Consider the following 15,153-nt stretch of genomic DNA (forward strand, 5'->3'; position numbering starts at 1 on the left):
ACACAAAAATAGCTGGAAAAGCAAGTGCTGAAGAAAAAAACAAGGAGTCTGAAGAGGAATATAGACCGGTTAAGTGTGTGGGCACAAACTTGGCAGATGGCATATAATGTGGGGAAATATATGCTTATATATTTTGATAGGATAAACAGTGGAGCTGAATGCTATTTGGATAGAGAAAAACTGCAGAAAGCTGGAGCAAAGGTTTTTGGGGATTTGCCAAAATTCAGTGGATAATAAGGAAAGTAAATTGAATGTTGTCCCTTATTTTAAAATGGAATGGCACAGTGAAAAAATAGAGAAGTCTTGCTGAAAAATGCAAAGTACTAAGCTAACCAGATCACAGCTACAATACTGTGTTGAGTTCTGGTCCTCTTATCCAAGGAGAATTTACAGTGGCACTGTAGGTAGTCCACAGGAAGTTCACTCAATTGATCCAGGATATGGAGAAATTTTATGAGGAAGATTAAGTAGGTTGTGACAAAAACAGAAATTGCTGGAGAAACGGAGCATGACTGGCAACTTCTGTTGAGAGAAAACAAATATAATGGTTTGAATCCAGTGACCTTCTTCAGAATGTCTCCATAGATTCTGCCAGACCTGCGCTTAAGATGGAAATCAGGTGCAATTTCTTCTCTCAGAGGTAGTGAATCTGTGGAATGCCTTGTCACAGAGACCTGTCAATACTGCGCCGTTAAGAATATTCAAGGCTGAGACAGACAGATATCAAGTCAGTAAGGGAATAAAGGGTGGGGGTAAAAGACATGAATGCTGAGTTGAGGGTTACAAGATCAGTTATGGTCTCATTGAATGGCAGAGCAAACAAAATGGGTTGAATCACCTACTTCTACTCCTACATGTTATGGTCACCTCTAACAGAATGCTGCCATTAAACTACAAAGATGTATCACACAAATAAGTACTGCCATATATGATTTTCTGTAACAGCAGGAGTCTAGGTATGTCAGCCATTTGTCCCAAAGCCAAGTGGGTTATATCAAATGGGATATCACTTCAGCTGTTCGCAACAAATAAGGTACTAACGACACCCACATTTACAAACTCACAACACAGTATATAGGATTAGATGGAATTGTAAAATTGGAGGGCATTTGCTAAATAATTCCAAGTGTGCAGAGAATTATGCTGCAACCAATTTAGGATTTAATGAATGTCATTTATCACAGCAATGCATTGTGCATTCAGAGCCAATTTACCTTATTTAAAATTTAAATAAAGCTTGGCTATTAATTGCCAGTTATCATCAGATGATGCAATCTTCGTGGCAACATCTCGTTCACACCAGAGTCCATCTGCCAATCAATCTACACTCTTCTTATTCAGTTGTTATATTCCTTCACTTTACTTGGATATTTCTTCTGAATTGCTTTGGCAGGTGCAAGGCAAAAATTTCAAAAACAATTTTTTTTACGCAACATGTTAATTTGGTACAACCAAATGATTATTTATTGTAGAGGTAATGATTAAGGAATAAACAAACACTGTCTAGGATACAAGGCAAACTTTCTTTCCTTCAAAGTACTGCCACGGGATCATTTCTGGATGTAAAAGATGCACAGGGCCTTGGTTTAACGTTGCATCTGAAAGACATCATCTCTAACAATGCACATTGCACAGCCCAGGTCTATGAGTGAGACGATAGCTTAGTGGTATTATCGTTGGACTGTTAATTCTGAAACCCAGATAATGTTCTGGGGACTAGTGTTTGAATCCCACCATGGCAGATGATTGAATTTTTATTAACAAATTTCAAAATTCAGTAGATGTCCCTTAAGGAAGTAAACTGCCATCACTACTTGGTTTGGACACATGTGACTCCAGACTCACAGCAATATGGTTGACTCTTAACTGCCCTCTGGTCAATTAGAGATGGGCAATAAATGCTGTCCAGCCAGCAACGTCTTCAACCTATGAATGAATAAAGGAGATTTTGCACCAAATCTGTGCAATGGAACTTCAACCCAGAAAGATCTGAATTAGAACCAAAATATATTACCAACGGAAACATGGCTAACAGTAAGAGTTTTATGGAGAAAATCAAATTGCTTTTGTTTTTCAAAAACAACTGCTGCTTCTGGATACACTGAATACTTTACTTACCTTTTTGAAATCATTAGTTAATTGAGTTTGAAGAACTCTCAGTTGATTGTACTCCTCATGTAGTTCTCTTTGCAGCATCTGTAGATTTGTTTGCAGTGCTTAAATAAAAACAAAAGTTACAGGTCACATCTCCCTCCAAAATCAAATCTTGAAGATGTGCTTTGTCAAGTGAAACTGTGAAATTCTGATTGAATATTCAATTCAAAGTCCTATAAGCATTTCACAATTTCTAATAGCGTTTGAATTGAAAAATCTTTCCATCCATGTCAAATGTCTTCCAAAACTATTACAATGTTTTACCATGAAAATCCAGGAACTAACTGTTCTACTGTATTTGTTGGAATAAACAATTTAAGTTGTAGCAAACTCTTATAATTGCCTGAACATGAAAACATCACCCATTAAGCATTTATAGATTACAACTTTCCGTGTTGCTGTGACCAGACGATTTTTTTTTCCCCCATTGTGTGATGAACTAAATATAAAAGCCCAGAATTTCTGGTCAACAATGCTCATTGCTTACCTGGAAAAAAGCTGCCCACAAAAGTCTAGCATCCATTTGGGGTAACCATTCCCTTCAGCCACCCTGTTAAATTTCTCATCAACGAAGGACATCACAATGGAGGATTCTTAGAGAGAGTAAACTAGAGAGATGAAAGTTGAATGCGGGGTGCTGGAAAAGCATACCAGGTCAGGCAGCATCCCAGGAGCAGAAGAATTGATGTTTTGGCATAAGCCCTTCATCAGGAATGAGGCTTGTGAGTCGGGGGGGGCTGAGAGATAAATGGGACAAGGGTGGGGGAGGGGGGGAAGGTAGCTGGGAATGTCATAGGTAAAAGAAGGTGTGGGTGGAGTGATAAGTCGGAGGGGAGCATGGAGCAGATGGGTGGAAAGGAAGGAAGGTGGACATGTAGGACCGGTTAAGGTGGCAGTACCAAGTTGGAGGCTTGGGACAGGGGTACGACTGGGGGGTGGGGTGATAAGGAAACTGGTGAAATCTACATTGATCCCGTGTGGTTGCAGTGTCCCAAGGCAGAAGATGAGGCGTTCTTCCACCAGGTGTTGGGTGGTAAGGGTTAGACGATGGAGGAGGCTCATGACCTGCATGTCCTTGGTGGAGTGGAGGGGGAGTTAAAATGTTCACCCGTGGGGCTGTGGGGTTGGTTGGTGCGGCTGTCCCAGAGATGTTCTCTGAAACAATCCACAAGTTGGTGCCTTGTCTCCTCGATGTAGAGGAGATCACATCGGGTGCAACAGTTACAGTAGATTATGTGCACGGAAGTACAAGTAAATTTCTGTTGGATGTGGAAAAATCCTTTGGGGCCTTGGACAGAGTTGAGGTACAGTGGTGTGGGCACAGGTTTTGCACTTCCTGCGGTGGCAGAGGAAGGTGCTGGGGGTGGAGGCAGGGGTGAGTAGTGGGGCAGTGTGGGCTGGAGGGAGGCACGGATCTGACGAAGGAGTCACAGAGGAATGGTTTCTCTGGAATGCAGATAGCAGTGGGGAGGGAAATATATCCCTCATGGTGGGGTCTGTTTGCAGGTTGTGAAAGTAGCAGAGGACAATGCAATGTATGCAGAGGAAGGTGAGGTGGAAGGGGGTTCTTTCCCTGTTGCGATTGAAGGGGTAGGGTTCAAGGGCAGAGCAAAAGGAAGTTAAGAAGATGTGCTAGAGGGCATCGTAGACCATGTGGGAGGGGAAATTGCGGTCTTTGAAGGAAGAGGCCATCCGAGATGTTCTATGGTGGAACAGGTCTATCTGGGAGCATAGAGGTGTACAGCATGGAAACAGACCCTTCAGTTCAACCTGTCCATGCCGACCAGATATCCCAACCCAATCTAGTCTCACCTGCCAGCACCCGACCCATATCCCTCCAAACCCTTCCTATTTACATACCCAGAGCAATAGGGATATATTTCCCTCCCTACCCCTATCTGTACACGGCATATATTTCCCTCCCCACCTCTATCTGCACACTAGGGACATACTTCCCTCCCCACCTCTACTGCATCTGCTCCCAGGAGCTAAAAGTAGGTAAGATCCCTGGCCCTGACTATGAATATATTGGTTGAAATTTTTCAAAAATCATTGGATTTTGGAGAAATACCAGAGGACTGGAAAATGACCAATGTGAAACTCCTACTTAAAAAGGGAAGGAGACAAAAGCAGGTAATTAGCATAACGCCTATTGTTGGAAAAGTTTTGGAATCAATTATAAAATAAGTAATAGAGTTTTTGGAAGATCATCATCTAATCAAACAGAATCAGCATGGCTTCATGAAAGGGAAATTGTGTCTGACTAATTTATTAGAGTTTCTAGAAGGAGTCTCAACCAGAGCATATAGAGGGGAATCAGTACATGTACATATATCAGTGCATATTTGGACTTCCAAAAGGCATTTGTCAAGATGTCTCACAAAAGGTTTTGTCATAATATGAGAGTCCATGGTGTTGGAAGTATCATAATGGTATGGATAAAGGACAGGCTGATGGGCAGGAAATAGCAAGTGGGAATAAGCAGTTATTTTTCAGGTTGCAGACGTGATCATTGAGGTTTCATCGAGATCAGTGCTGGGACTGCAACTGTATACAACATATTAATGACTCGGAATAAGGAAGTGAATGTATTGCAGCCAAATTTGCAGACAACACAAAATTAGGTGGAAAAGCAGGTTGTGAGAAGAATGCAAACAGTTTATAAAGAGATATTGATAAATTAAGTGGGCAAAAAGTTGGCAAATGGAATGGGGGAAAATGCAAAATTTTCATTTTGGAAGGGAGAACAAAAGAACAGAATATTATTTAAATATTCTATTTGAATGCGGCACGATTTCTCAGTGGTTAGCACTGCTGTCTCACATTTCATTAGAGGCAGCCAATGTTCATTAGGATGATCCTTGGAATGGAGGGATGTGTTATGAGCAAAGGTTAAACAGGTTGAGACTCTACTCACTGGAATTTAGAAGAATAAGGGGCGATCTCATTGAAACATATAAGATTCTTAAGAGGCTTGAGAAGGTAAATGCTGAGCAGATGTTTCCTCTCAAAGGAGAGTCCAGGAGCAGAGGACATTGTCTCAGAATAAAGTAGTGCCAATTTAAGACAGAGCTGAGGAGGAATTTCTCCTCTCAGAGGGTTGAGAGCTGTAGGGGCACAGTCCTTGTGTATATTTAAGGATAGATAGATACAGTCTTGATCAAAAGTGAAATCAAAGGTTACAGGGTGAGGGCAGGAAAATGGACATGTGGAGTATCAGATCAGTCAGGATTCTATTTAATGGTGATGCAGGCTCAAGAGGCCGAATGGCTTACTCCTGTTCCTATTTCTTATGGTCTTATCTGTTCTAAGACCTCAGTGTGTCAAATTATTATCCTTGTGTTTGAATATCTCTGACTCTCCTAATTCATACTTTCTGTTCCTACAACTCTGGTTTCTTGTTTAGCTGTTTGGTCCACCACACAAGACCTAATCTCTTAAATTAATCCCCAAAACTACTTTGCCTCTCTCTTTGTCTACTATTGACAAAACCCAAATCATTGACTAAGTTATTCAATTACTTCTTGTCATCTCTTTGGTTCTGTATTCACTTTCCTTAAACCTGTGAAGTGCTTTAAGATATTGTTCTAAATTAATGGTGCTTAAATAATTCAAATTGTTCTGATAAGATTGTATCACCACATAGTTCAATTCGTTTAGCATAAAACTGGTTAATAAACAGTGAAACACACTATATATGTTGAAGAAGTCAAATGTTGACATCACTAAATTTCAGTGATAATAAATTCAGCGGATACGGAATTAAGTAGCCATGTGTAGAAAAGTGGTAACCAATTTGTAAAAGAGTAAGTGTATTGGTAAATATTGTGTTATCTCTTTGTGGTTAATTTTATTTTGGTCAGTGCAAGAACTGTTTATGGAAATTATAATCTACAAACTGTGCAAATAAATTCAGAGCTCAAAGCAGTCAAATTGCAGCAGGCAACTCTGATGAAGGTTCTCTGTTGAAACATTAACTTTCAATTTGCTTTCAGATGTTAACTAACAAACTGTGAATATTCAGAATTTCCAGTTTTATTTTGCAGTGCCAGTAGTCATAATTTCCAAAAAGTTACATAAAACTCAAGTGTTCTAAAACACAATTCAACACAGGGGTACCGATTTGCAACATAGTGATCATCCTAGAGATTTTAGACAAAAACAGATAATAGGAAAAAAACAAAGAACTGCAGATGCTGGAAATAGAAAACAAAAACAGAAATTGCTGGAAGAAATCAGCAGAGTTGGCAGCATCTCCCCTTTTCCTCCCTTGTCCAGTACCTTCCCACATACATCCACAATTTGAGCCCCTTCCCACATACATCAAGGATTCTTCTGACACTTGACATAAGTTTCAGAATTTCCAGCTTGTGGGCTCAAGCCAATGCCTCTTCATCTTGGATGGTCTCAGGGTTTTCCACTGCTACATGGGAAAAAGATCTTAACTGTCCCCATTCTCCAGCATCCTCTGCCTGGCCAAGCTTGTCCCCACTTTAAGCAATTTCTCCTTTAACTCACCTTAATTTCTTCAGGTCAAAAGTGCAGCGTTGGGTAGATATGTCTGTCTCTTTGTGGGGTACATGGATAATTCCTCATTCCAGTCCTACTCAGGCCCCCCCACCCTCAACATTTTATCTGGTATATTGATAACATAATTGGTGCTGCTTCTCTCTCATTCAATTTCCACCCTGCTCTCATCTTCACCCCGTCCATCTCAGACTCCTCCCTTCTCGTCAACTTCTTTGTTTCCATTTCTGATGATAGGATGACCACCAATATCCATTACAAACCCACTTATTACCACAGTTACTTTCACTATACATCCTTACACCCTGATTCCTGTAAAGACTATCCCATTCTCCTAGTTTCACTGTCTCTGTCACACCTGTTCTGATAATGCCAGCTTTAACAAGGGTGCCTCTGAAATGTCACCTTTTTACACAACCAAGAATTCCCCATTACGTGATTGACAGAACCCTTAGTTGTATTCAACCCATCTCTCGTGTTATGGCTCTCACCTGTTCTCTTCCCTCCCACAACAGCAATAAGAGCCTCGGTCCCCACTTACAAACCCACTAGCAGCCACCTCCAAAGGATCATTAGCCAACATTTCTGCTACTTCCAACGTGATGCCATCACCAGGTTAATAGGCCACCCCCCAACCCCCACACCTCTCCCACAGACAGCTCACAGACATGGAAAGAAAAATTCTGGCCAAGGGACTCAACTACAACCACAGGGACGCCAAAAAAGCAGACCTCCTAGCAGCACTAGAATGCACAGGAACACTCAGGAACAATGGACTGACAGAAGAGACACAACAAACAGTGAGACAAAGTATCGTACTTCTGATAACAAGGAAAAGACAAACACGTAACCTCAACACCAAGGAGAGGGAAGCACTAAAATCACTAAGAAACGATAAAAACATAACCATACTACCAGCAGACAAAGGCAGAATGACGGTCATCCTGGACAAAGCAGACTCCATCCAAAAAGCGCAACAACTACTTGAAGATACCAACACCTATCAAAAGAGGGAGTTTGACCCCACCCTACAGCTCACCAATAGGATAAACAACACACTGAGGAACCCACAAAAAAAACGGACAGATAACCAGGTTTGACCTACAAAGAATGAAACCTGAAAGCAACAACACCCCCAGATTCTATGGACTACCCAAAGTGCACAAACCAGACATCCCACTCAGACCCATAGTATCACTGCCAGGGACACCATCACACAAACTGGCTAAAGAACTACAGCAGAAACTGAAACACCTGATCAGCGGATCCAGACATTCTATACAATCAACACAGGAATTCTTGGACATCATCAGAAATATACACATAGACAAGGAAGAAACTATGGTCTCATTCGATGTAACAGCACTGTTCACCTCTATCGACAAAACCCTAGCCAGAGAAACAATAGCCAACCTGCTGGACATACAGAACAGACAACAGGACGTTGAACCTATCAACAAAGACGGCATACTCAAACTACTGGACTTGTGCCTCACAACACACTTCACATTCAACAACCAGATATATGAACAAATCAACGGAACACCCTTGGGCTCACCGATCTCTGGACTCATAGCAGAAGCGGTAATGCAAAGATTAGAACAAACAGTCTTATCGCAAATTCAACCCAAACTCTGGGTCAGATATGTGGATGACACCTTTGTAATCATTAAAAACACAGAAATAGAGAACGCACACCGGATCATCAACACCACACTCACAGGAATCCGATTCACGAGAGAGGAAGAAAAGGATAACCAACTCCCATTCCTAGACGTGATGGTACAGAGAACACCGAACGGAGAATTCAGCACAAAGGTATACAGGAAAGCCACACACAAAGACCAAGTCCTGAACTATGAAAGCAACCACTCCAACACACACAAACAAAGTTGCATCAAGACACTATTCAAAAGGGCCACAACACACTGCAGCACACCAGAACTGCAAAAAGAGGAAGAAGAACACCTATACAATGTATTCACCAAAAACGGATACCCGTGCAATTTCATCAACAGATGCCTAAGGGAAAGACAACAGAACGAGGACATGCCGCAACCCAAAGGACTAGCCACACTACCATACATCAGGAGCATTTCCGAACTGACAGCCAGACTACTGCGAACACTAGGACTCATAAAAGCACACAAACCAACAGCCACTCTCAGACAACAACTCACCAGAACGAAGGACCCAATACCCAGCATGAGCAAAAACAATGTAGCGTACAAAATCCCATGCAAGGACTGCACAAAACACTACATAGGACAAACAGGAAGACAGTTAACGATCCGCATCCATGAACACCAACTAGCCACGAAACGACACGACCAGCTATCCTTTGTAGCCACACACGCAGATGACAAGCAACATGAATTCGACTGGGACAACACTATTATTATAGGACAAGCCGAACAGGGAACAGCCAGGGAATTCCTAGAGGCATGGCACTCATCCACAGATTCAAACAATAAGCACATCGACCTGGACCCAATATACCGGCCACTGCAGCAGACAGCTGGAACTGACAACCGGAAGCGGCAGAGACAAGCCATTATAAATGCCGGAGGAAACATCACAGAAGCGCTTCACAGGAGACTCCCAAGGATGTCACCTAGACAGGGGACGAAACGTTTGCAACACAAATTCCCAGCTCGGCAAACAGAACCACAACATTTTTGTAGTTTAATTGGCTTCAACAGCTGTGTTATCAAATACTACATAAAGGTATTTTACCTCTTGCTCCTTCCATGAGATCCTTGTGCACTTGGGTTCCCTCATCAATATTGTCTTTATTTCCTAAAATTAAACCTTCCTCAGGCTGATCGTGATGTTCTTCTTTTTCTTTCAAAAAATCTTCGCTCAGCAGACTGGCAAGTAACTGTCAAACAAAAACACTGAATTGAGATACAATCAAATCATAAAATAAAAGCTATAGATAAGTTCATTTTAACAAAGAAAACTACTCTAATTATAAAAGAAGGAATAGCGTGAAAACAGAAGAGAAAGACAGCAGAACTTAAATTTCAAAAGAGATGAAGGTGCAAATTTATACTTGTTGTAAAAAAAAATGCCAAACCTCTAACATTTCTGGTTCTAATGGAATGTCATTAACCTGAAATGTTAGCTGATTCTTACTTCACAAATTCAGAGTTTTTAAACAATATTTTCTGTTTTTCTGAATTTCATTATCAGTTGTAATCGTTTTTGAATTAACAAATAGCAAAGGAAAAACTAAAAAAGTAGAAAGGCTCACGATAGGGAAGATTTTAGAATTTAGGGAAGTTTAGAAATACAGGAACAGGTGTAGGGCATTCAGCCCATCAAGTCTGTTCTGCCGTTTACTGAAAGCATGGCTAAACTACAGCTTGACATCATCCAGGCCTTTGGACCGATTCCCTTAACAAAAAATTATGTCTCAGATTTAAAATTAGCATTTGATCCACCATCCTCTGCTGTTTGTGGAAGAGAATTCCAAACATCTACCACCTTTGCCCATAGAAGTACTTTCAAATTTCTCTCATGAACAGTCTGACCCAATTCTCAGACTAGTTCTAGATATCCCAACGAGTGGAAATAGTTTATCTTTATCTGCCCTGTCTTTCCCTGTTACTATCTTGAAGATGTTGATTAGATCATCATTTAACCTTATAAATTCTCAAGAAAACACAGCTTCTCTTCAGAACTTAACTCCTGAAGTTCCGGTATCATTTTTGTAAACCTACGTTGTACCCCTTCCAAGGCAAATACATTCTTCCTAAGGCTTTGCACCCAGATCTACTCCCAGTAGTCCAAATGGGGTTTCACCAGGGTTTTATATAGTTGTGGCAGAACTTTGGCATTCTTGTGCTCCATTTCTCTAGATATAAAGGCCATGTTTACATTAGTTTCTTGATTATTTTCTACACCTGTTTCTGACACTGAAAATATTTATGCACCTGAATCCCAAAGTCTTTTGGACACCCACTATATTTAACTTCGCACCATCTAAAAAGTACCCTGATCCATCCTTTCTTAGTCCAAAATCGCCAACAAATTTCTAAAAGAAATGAGAAAGACAGTAAAATAGCAAAACACAAAATAGATTGAACGAGCTGCTGAAAAGGAAGAAATTAGTAAACACAAACATGGACCTATGAGAAAACGGGTAGGAGAAATTATACTGAGTATCAAAGAAATTACAGATATATTAAACATATACATTATGTCTGACTTTGCACTAGAAGACAACTAAGACCTTAAAAATTTAGAGAAGTAAGAGTCTAAGAATGAAAAGTTTAAACAAACTAGCAAATCAACTGGAGAAATAAACAATTCTAAAAGCAGACAAATTCCCTGAACCTGAATAAAGCTTCCAAAGATCTTCCTGAGTTTCCCAGATTCATTACAATTTGCAAGGTAGTGTATGTTAACCAAGATATTCAAGGAATGAGAGAAAAAAGCACAAAATAGGCCAGTTAGTGTGGATTGGTTAATGAACAAAAAAAAAGCAATTGTGGGAATAAACACGTCTTTTGGGATGGCACTGCTCAAATATGGTCTCCTTTACATTGGGAGATGAATGCTTTGTGGAAAAGGCTCAATAAATGCTTTGTGGAACACCTACATTCTGTTCACAAAACAACCGCAAGCATCCAGATACCTGCCACTTCAACATCACCGCATTTCCTAGCCAATATTTCTGTCCCTGACCTATTGCAGTGTTCCAATGAAGCTCAGCATAAACTGACTAACAGCATTTCACTTGCCACTTGCAGCCCCTGTGGGCTTCACTCCTCAACATTGAATTCAATAATTTTAGGCCTGGAACCCACCTTCCATGTCTTTTGCCCACTCCCATATCCCTGGTCCCGTCATCACATATACTGCTTTCACCACAGCCAACCCATTTTCACCTGCTAATAGTTCCTATTATAAACTTTTCTTTCTCCCTGGCTCACCAGTATCCAGCTCTGTCTATCCAGCTCACATTCTCTGGGCTCCATCTCCACCTTTTGTTTATTTCTTTAGCACCTCCACTCCCCCATACCACCACCACCTGTCTTCAGCATATATATCACTTTTTGCTAGCTATAATCAGTTCTGAAGATAGATAACTGGACACAAAGTGCTGTGTTTCTGCATTCTCTACACAGATGCTGTCAGACTTGCTGACTTTCTTTGGCACTTTCTGCTTTGTTTTCAGATTTCCAGTTTCTGTAATCTTTGTTTTTTTTCCTTTGGGGGTTGACCGGCAGTCGCTAAGAGTGTGCTGAAAGAATCAATGCTTGAGCTCAGCTATTTACAACCCTTATAAATGCTTATCGAAGTGTTCAAGAGTAAAATATCCAAATTGATCATGCAGTATTGGTTGGCAATGTTAGCAGCAAAGAGGCTGGAAAAACATTAAATAATGGAGTAGAATTTGAGAGAGGAAATATCGCAGAGATAAATGTGAAACTACTTCAACAGGAAAAATATAAGAGTTTTTTAAAATCACGAGAGGCCTGCAATTGTTCGCACTGAAAGGAATTGGATATCCTTACCCACAAAATCAAAAAATTATCATGTAGCTGCAGAAAGCAAATAGTTTCTTGCCTTTAATACAAAGGAACTGGAGTAGAAGGTTAAGTAAGTCCTACTAAAACTATGAGAAACCTCAAGTACCAACTACAGTTTTAGTCTTTGTATTCAAGAGAAGATATTGCCTTATAGGTTCACTAAACTAATTCGCAGGAAAAGAGTCAATCAAAAGAGGTTCAATAGACTAAGTCTATTATCATTAATGCTTTAAAAGAAAAGATTTCATTGAAATCTGCAACACTCTTAAAGGACTTAACAGGACAGACGCTGCAAAGTACATTTCCCCTGGCAGGGGAGTCTATAACAAGGGGTAATTGTCTCAGAATAATGATCAGCCATTTAGAAACATTGTGAGGAGGATGTTTTCCATGCAAAGAATGGGGAACTATTGGAATTCTCTAGCCAACCTCAGCGAATCAGGCTACTCAACTGTCAGATTTAAAGATTTTTGGAATTAAGGAAAATAGGGAATAGTATGAAAAGATGCAGCTGAGGAAGTCAGCCATGATCATACTAAATGGCAAAGCAAGCATGGGGCTAAATAGCCTTCTTCTGCTCCTAGTTGTATGGTTATTTTACAGAAACATACTGCTCATTTGTTTACATGTTATCAAAAATTGCTTTAAACATTAGAAGATGGTCGTTTTCTGAACATTGTTTTACTTGGTCGAAAACTGTCTATAAGTGTTCAATTTTATTTTACTGTTAAAGCAATGACAATTCATGACAATTTAACTGCACAAGGGAAAAAAAATTCTGTTCTTTGATGACTGCAGTGTAACTGCTTACAAAAAGCTATCATCACGAATACTGCAAACAGTTGATTCTTTACTTAAAGTTGATTCTTCAAATATTAAATACAAAATTTAAATATTACTTACTCTGAAAAGCAATCTCATCTTGAAATGTGCAAAATATCAGAATACATATAAACAAAAGTTCAGCATAACTCCTAACAATGTGACTTTCCAAGTTTTTTTAAAAATGTACCTGGGTAAGTTGCGTGCATTCATTTGAAATCTTCTTGTTGAGCTTCTCTATCAAGGCTTGAGAAGATTCTTCAAAGTCTAAACAATAACCATTTATTACAAATCAGATTTCTAAGAAAAGGTAACATTGGCATAGTCCATGGGTGTGCTAAACGAATCCAAGTTAATGCGATCAAAACTGTATGCAAATTATTTATGGATTTAAAACATTTGTCCAGCTGAAGGTAACATTTAATTGTAAAAATACTTGCCCTCTCCTAGTTACTCCAATGAGTAATAAAGGTTTTGCTGATCACGTTAACAGAAACCTAATTTAGAACGGAGAATTGGGTATCTGTTTATTTTCATACAAATTTTCAAAGAATTTCTACCATGTGGAGACAGGCTATTTGGGCCAACAAGTGCACACCAACTATCCAAAGAGTATCCCACCCAGACCCATTCTCCTATCTTATTACTCTACATTTCCCCTGGCTAAAGCACCTAGTCAATACATCCCCAAACACAATGGGCAATTTAGCATGGGCAATTTACCTAACCTGCATATCTTTGGACTATGGGGGCAAACCGCAGAACCTGGAGGAAACCCACAGAGACGTGTGGAGAATATGCAAAACTCCATACAGACAGTCGCCCGAGGTTAGAATTGAATCTGGGTCCCTGGTGCTGTGAGACAGTACTGACCACTGAGCCACTGTTCTACCGTGACACACTACACCAGCTGCTGACGTAGAATGGCTACTGAATTGTTTCTGCCATTGCTGTTTTTAAATTTTCTAATCAATCTGTTCAAAATGTTATTATACATCACTGGAGTAGGTAGGATGTGAACCCAGGCCTCCTAGTCCAGAGGCAGGACAGTATCACTATGCCACAAGAGCTCATTATTGCCTACTGCATTTATATCATTATACACCTCTGCAGTCATGAGATTCGAACCAAGATATTCTAGTCAAGATGTAGGGACATTACCATTGTGTCACAAGGTTCACCCTGTTTATATTGCTATTGGAGATGTGCAGTTCAATGTTCATGCCACAATTAGTGCCCTGTGCATTGGAAGCAATGTTTAAAGCCACTAAAACATACTTCCAAAGAAGGCTATTAAAAATAAATTAAAACATTTAATAATCAAATATTAATATTATACTGGTTTCACATTAAACAGGCTCAGACTGTGTTGTCCCTACAGAGTGTGTCTATTTTTTAATCACCTTTGTGCGATTCTTTGAAGCGCTGTAATTCCAGCTGGGATTGTGCTTGAAGCTGCCTTATTTCTGAAGTATGTGAGGCTGTGAGCTTCTCTCCAAGTCTTTCAAGAGCAATCTCTTTTTCATTTTTCAAATTGTCCTGGACAAGCTCCAGTTGAGCAGCATAAATCTGTGTAAGACTAATGCGCTGAGCCTCCAACTGAAGCTTTAACTCAGCCTGCCAAAAACAGAAAGATTAATTTCTTGAACATGATTACTGACTAGAATATTATTTGAGACACAATAGCAAAAAATGTTGGAATGTAAGATAGACATTCAATGAATGCACAAGTTTACAAGGATGTCAGTGTAAGAAATATAAATTTTTAAACCCTTAGCATTTTAACAATACTAAGTCAAACTTTCAATTTTCTTAAAATATTATGTACCATTTTAGGGGCATTTCTTTTGGTGGTGCTGAGGTAGTGATAGACATGGGTTAAGACTGAGTAAAATGTTGAACTAAATTTAGAGAACCATACCTCTGCCTGCAGCTTAGTTTGTTCCAGTTGTGTCATGTAATCTTGATCAGATGCAGTACATCCCTGAACTGCGACAGCATTCTCATATCCTTTGTGTACGGTCTCTTTTGCCTGTGGCAAAACAGAAAACACGTAACACATAACAGAAGTTGTGTTTGAATTAGGAGAAAAGTCAATGCTTAAGTGAAA

General features: G+C 39.9%; 1 protein-coding gene across 6 annotated transcripts in view; it reads right to left on the bottom strand.

The window, feature by feature from the left end:
• akap9 (A kinase (PRKA) anchor protein 9) overlaps nt 1–15,153 on the bottom strand; it is a 249,318-nt gene that overhangs the window by 156,685 nt on the left and 77,480 nt on the right. For all 6 annotated transcript variants that reach the window (XM_072575788.1, XM_072575787.1, XM_072575790.1 and 3 more), the window contains 5 exons: nt 14,965–15,075; nt 14,447–14,660; nt 13,234–13,310; nt 9,418–9,562; nt 2,119–2,216 (listed from right to left, as the gene is read on the bottom strand). In XM_072575788.1, the coding sequence (XP_072431889.1) occupies nt 2,119–2,216; nt 9,418–9,562; nt 13,234–13,310; nt 14,447–14,660; nt 14,965–15,075 (645 nt within the window). The remainder of the gene's footprint in view (nt 1–2,118; nt 2,217–9,417; nt 9,563–13,233; nt 13,311–14,446; nt 14,661–14,964; nt 15,076–15,153) is intronic.

The sequence above is a fragment of the Chiloscyllium punctatum genome, chromosome 8 (genome assembly GCF_047496795.1).
Source record: "Chiloscyllium punctatum isolate Juve2018m chromosome 8, sChiPun1.3, whole genome shotgun sequence".
NCBI lineage: Eukaryota > Metazoa > Chordata > Chondrichthyes > Orectolobiformes > Hemiscylliidae > Chiloscyllium > Chiloscyllium punctatum.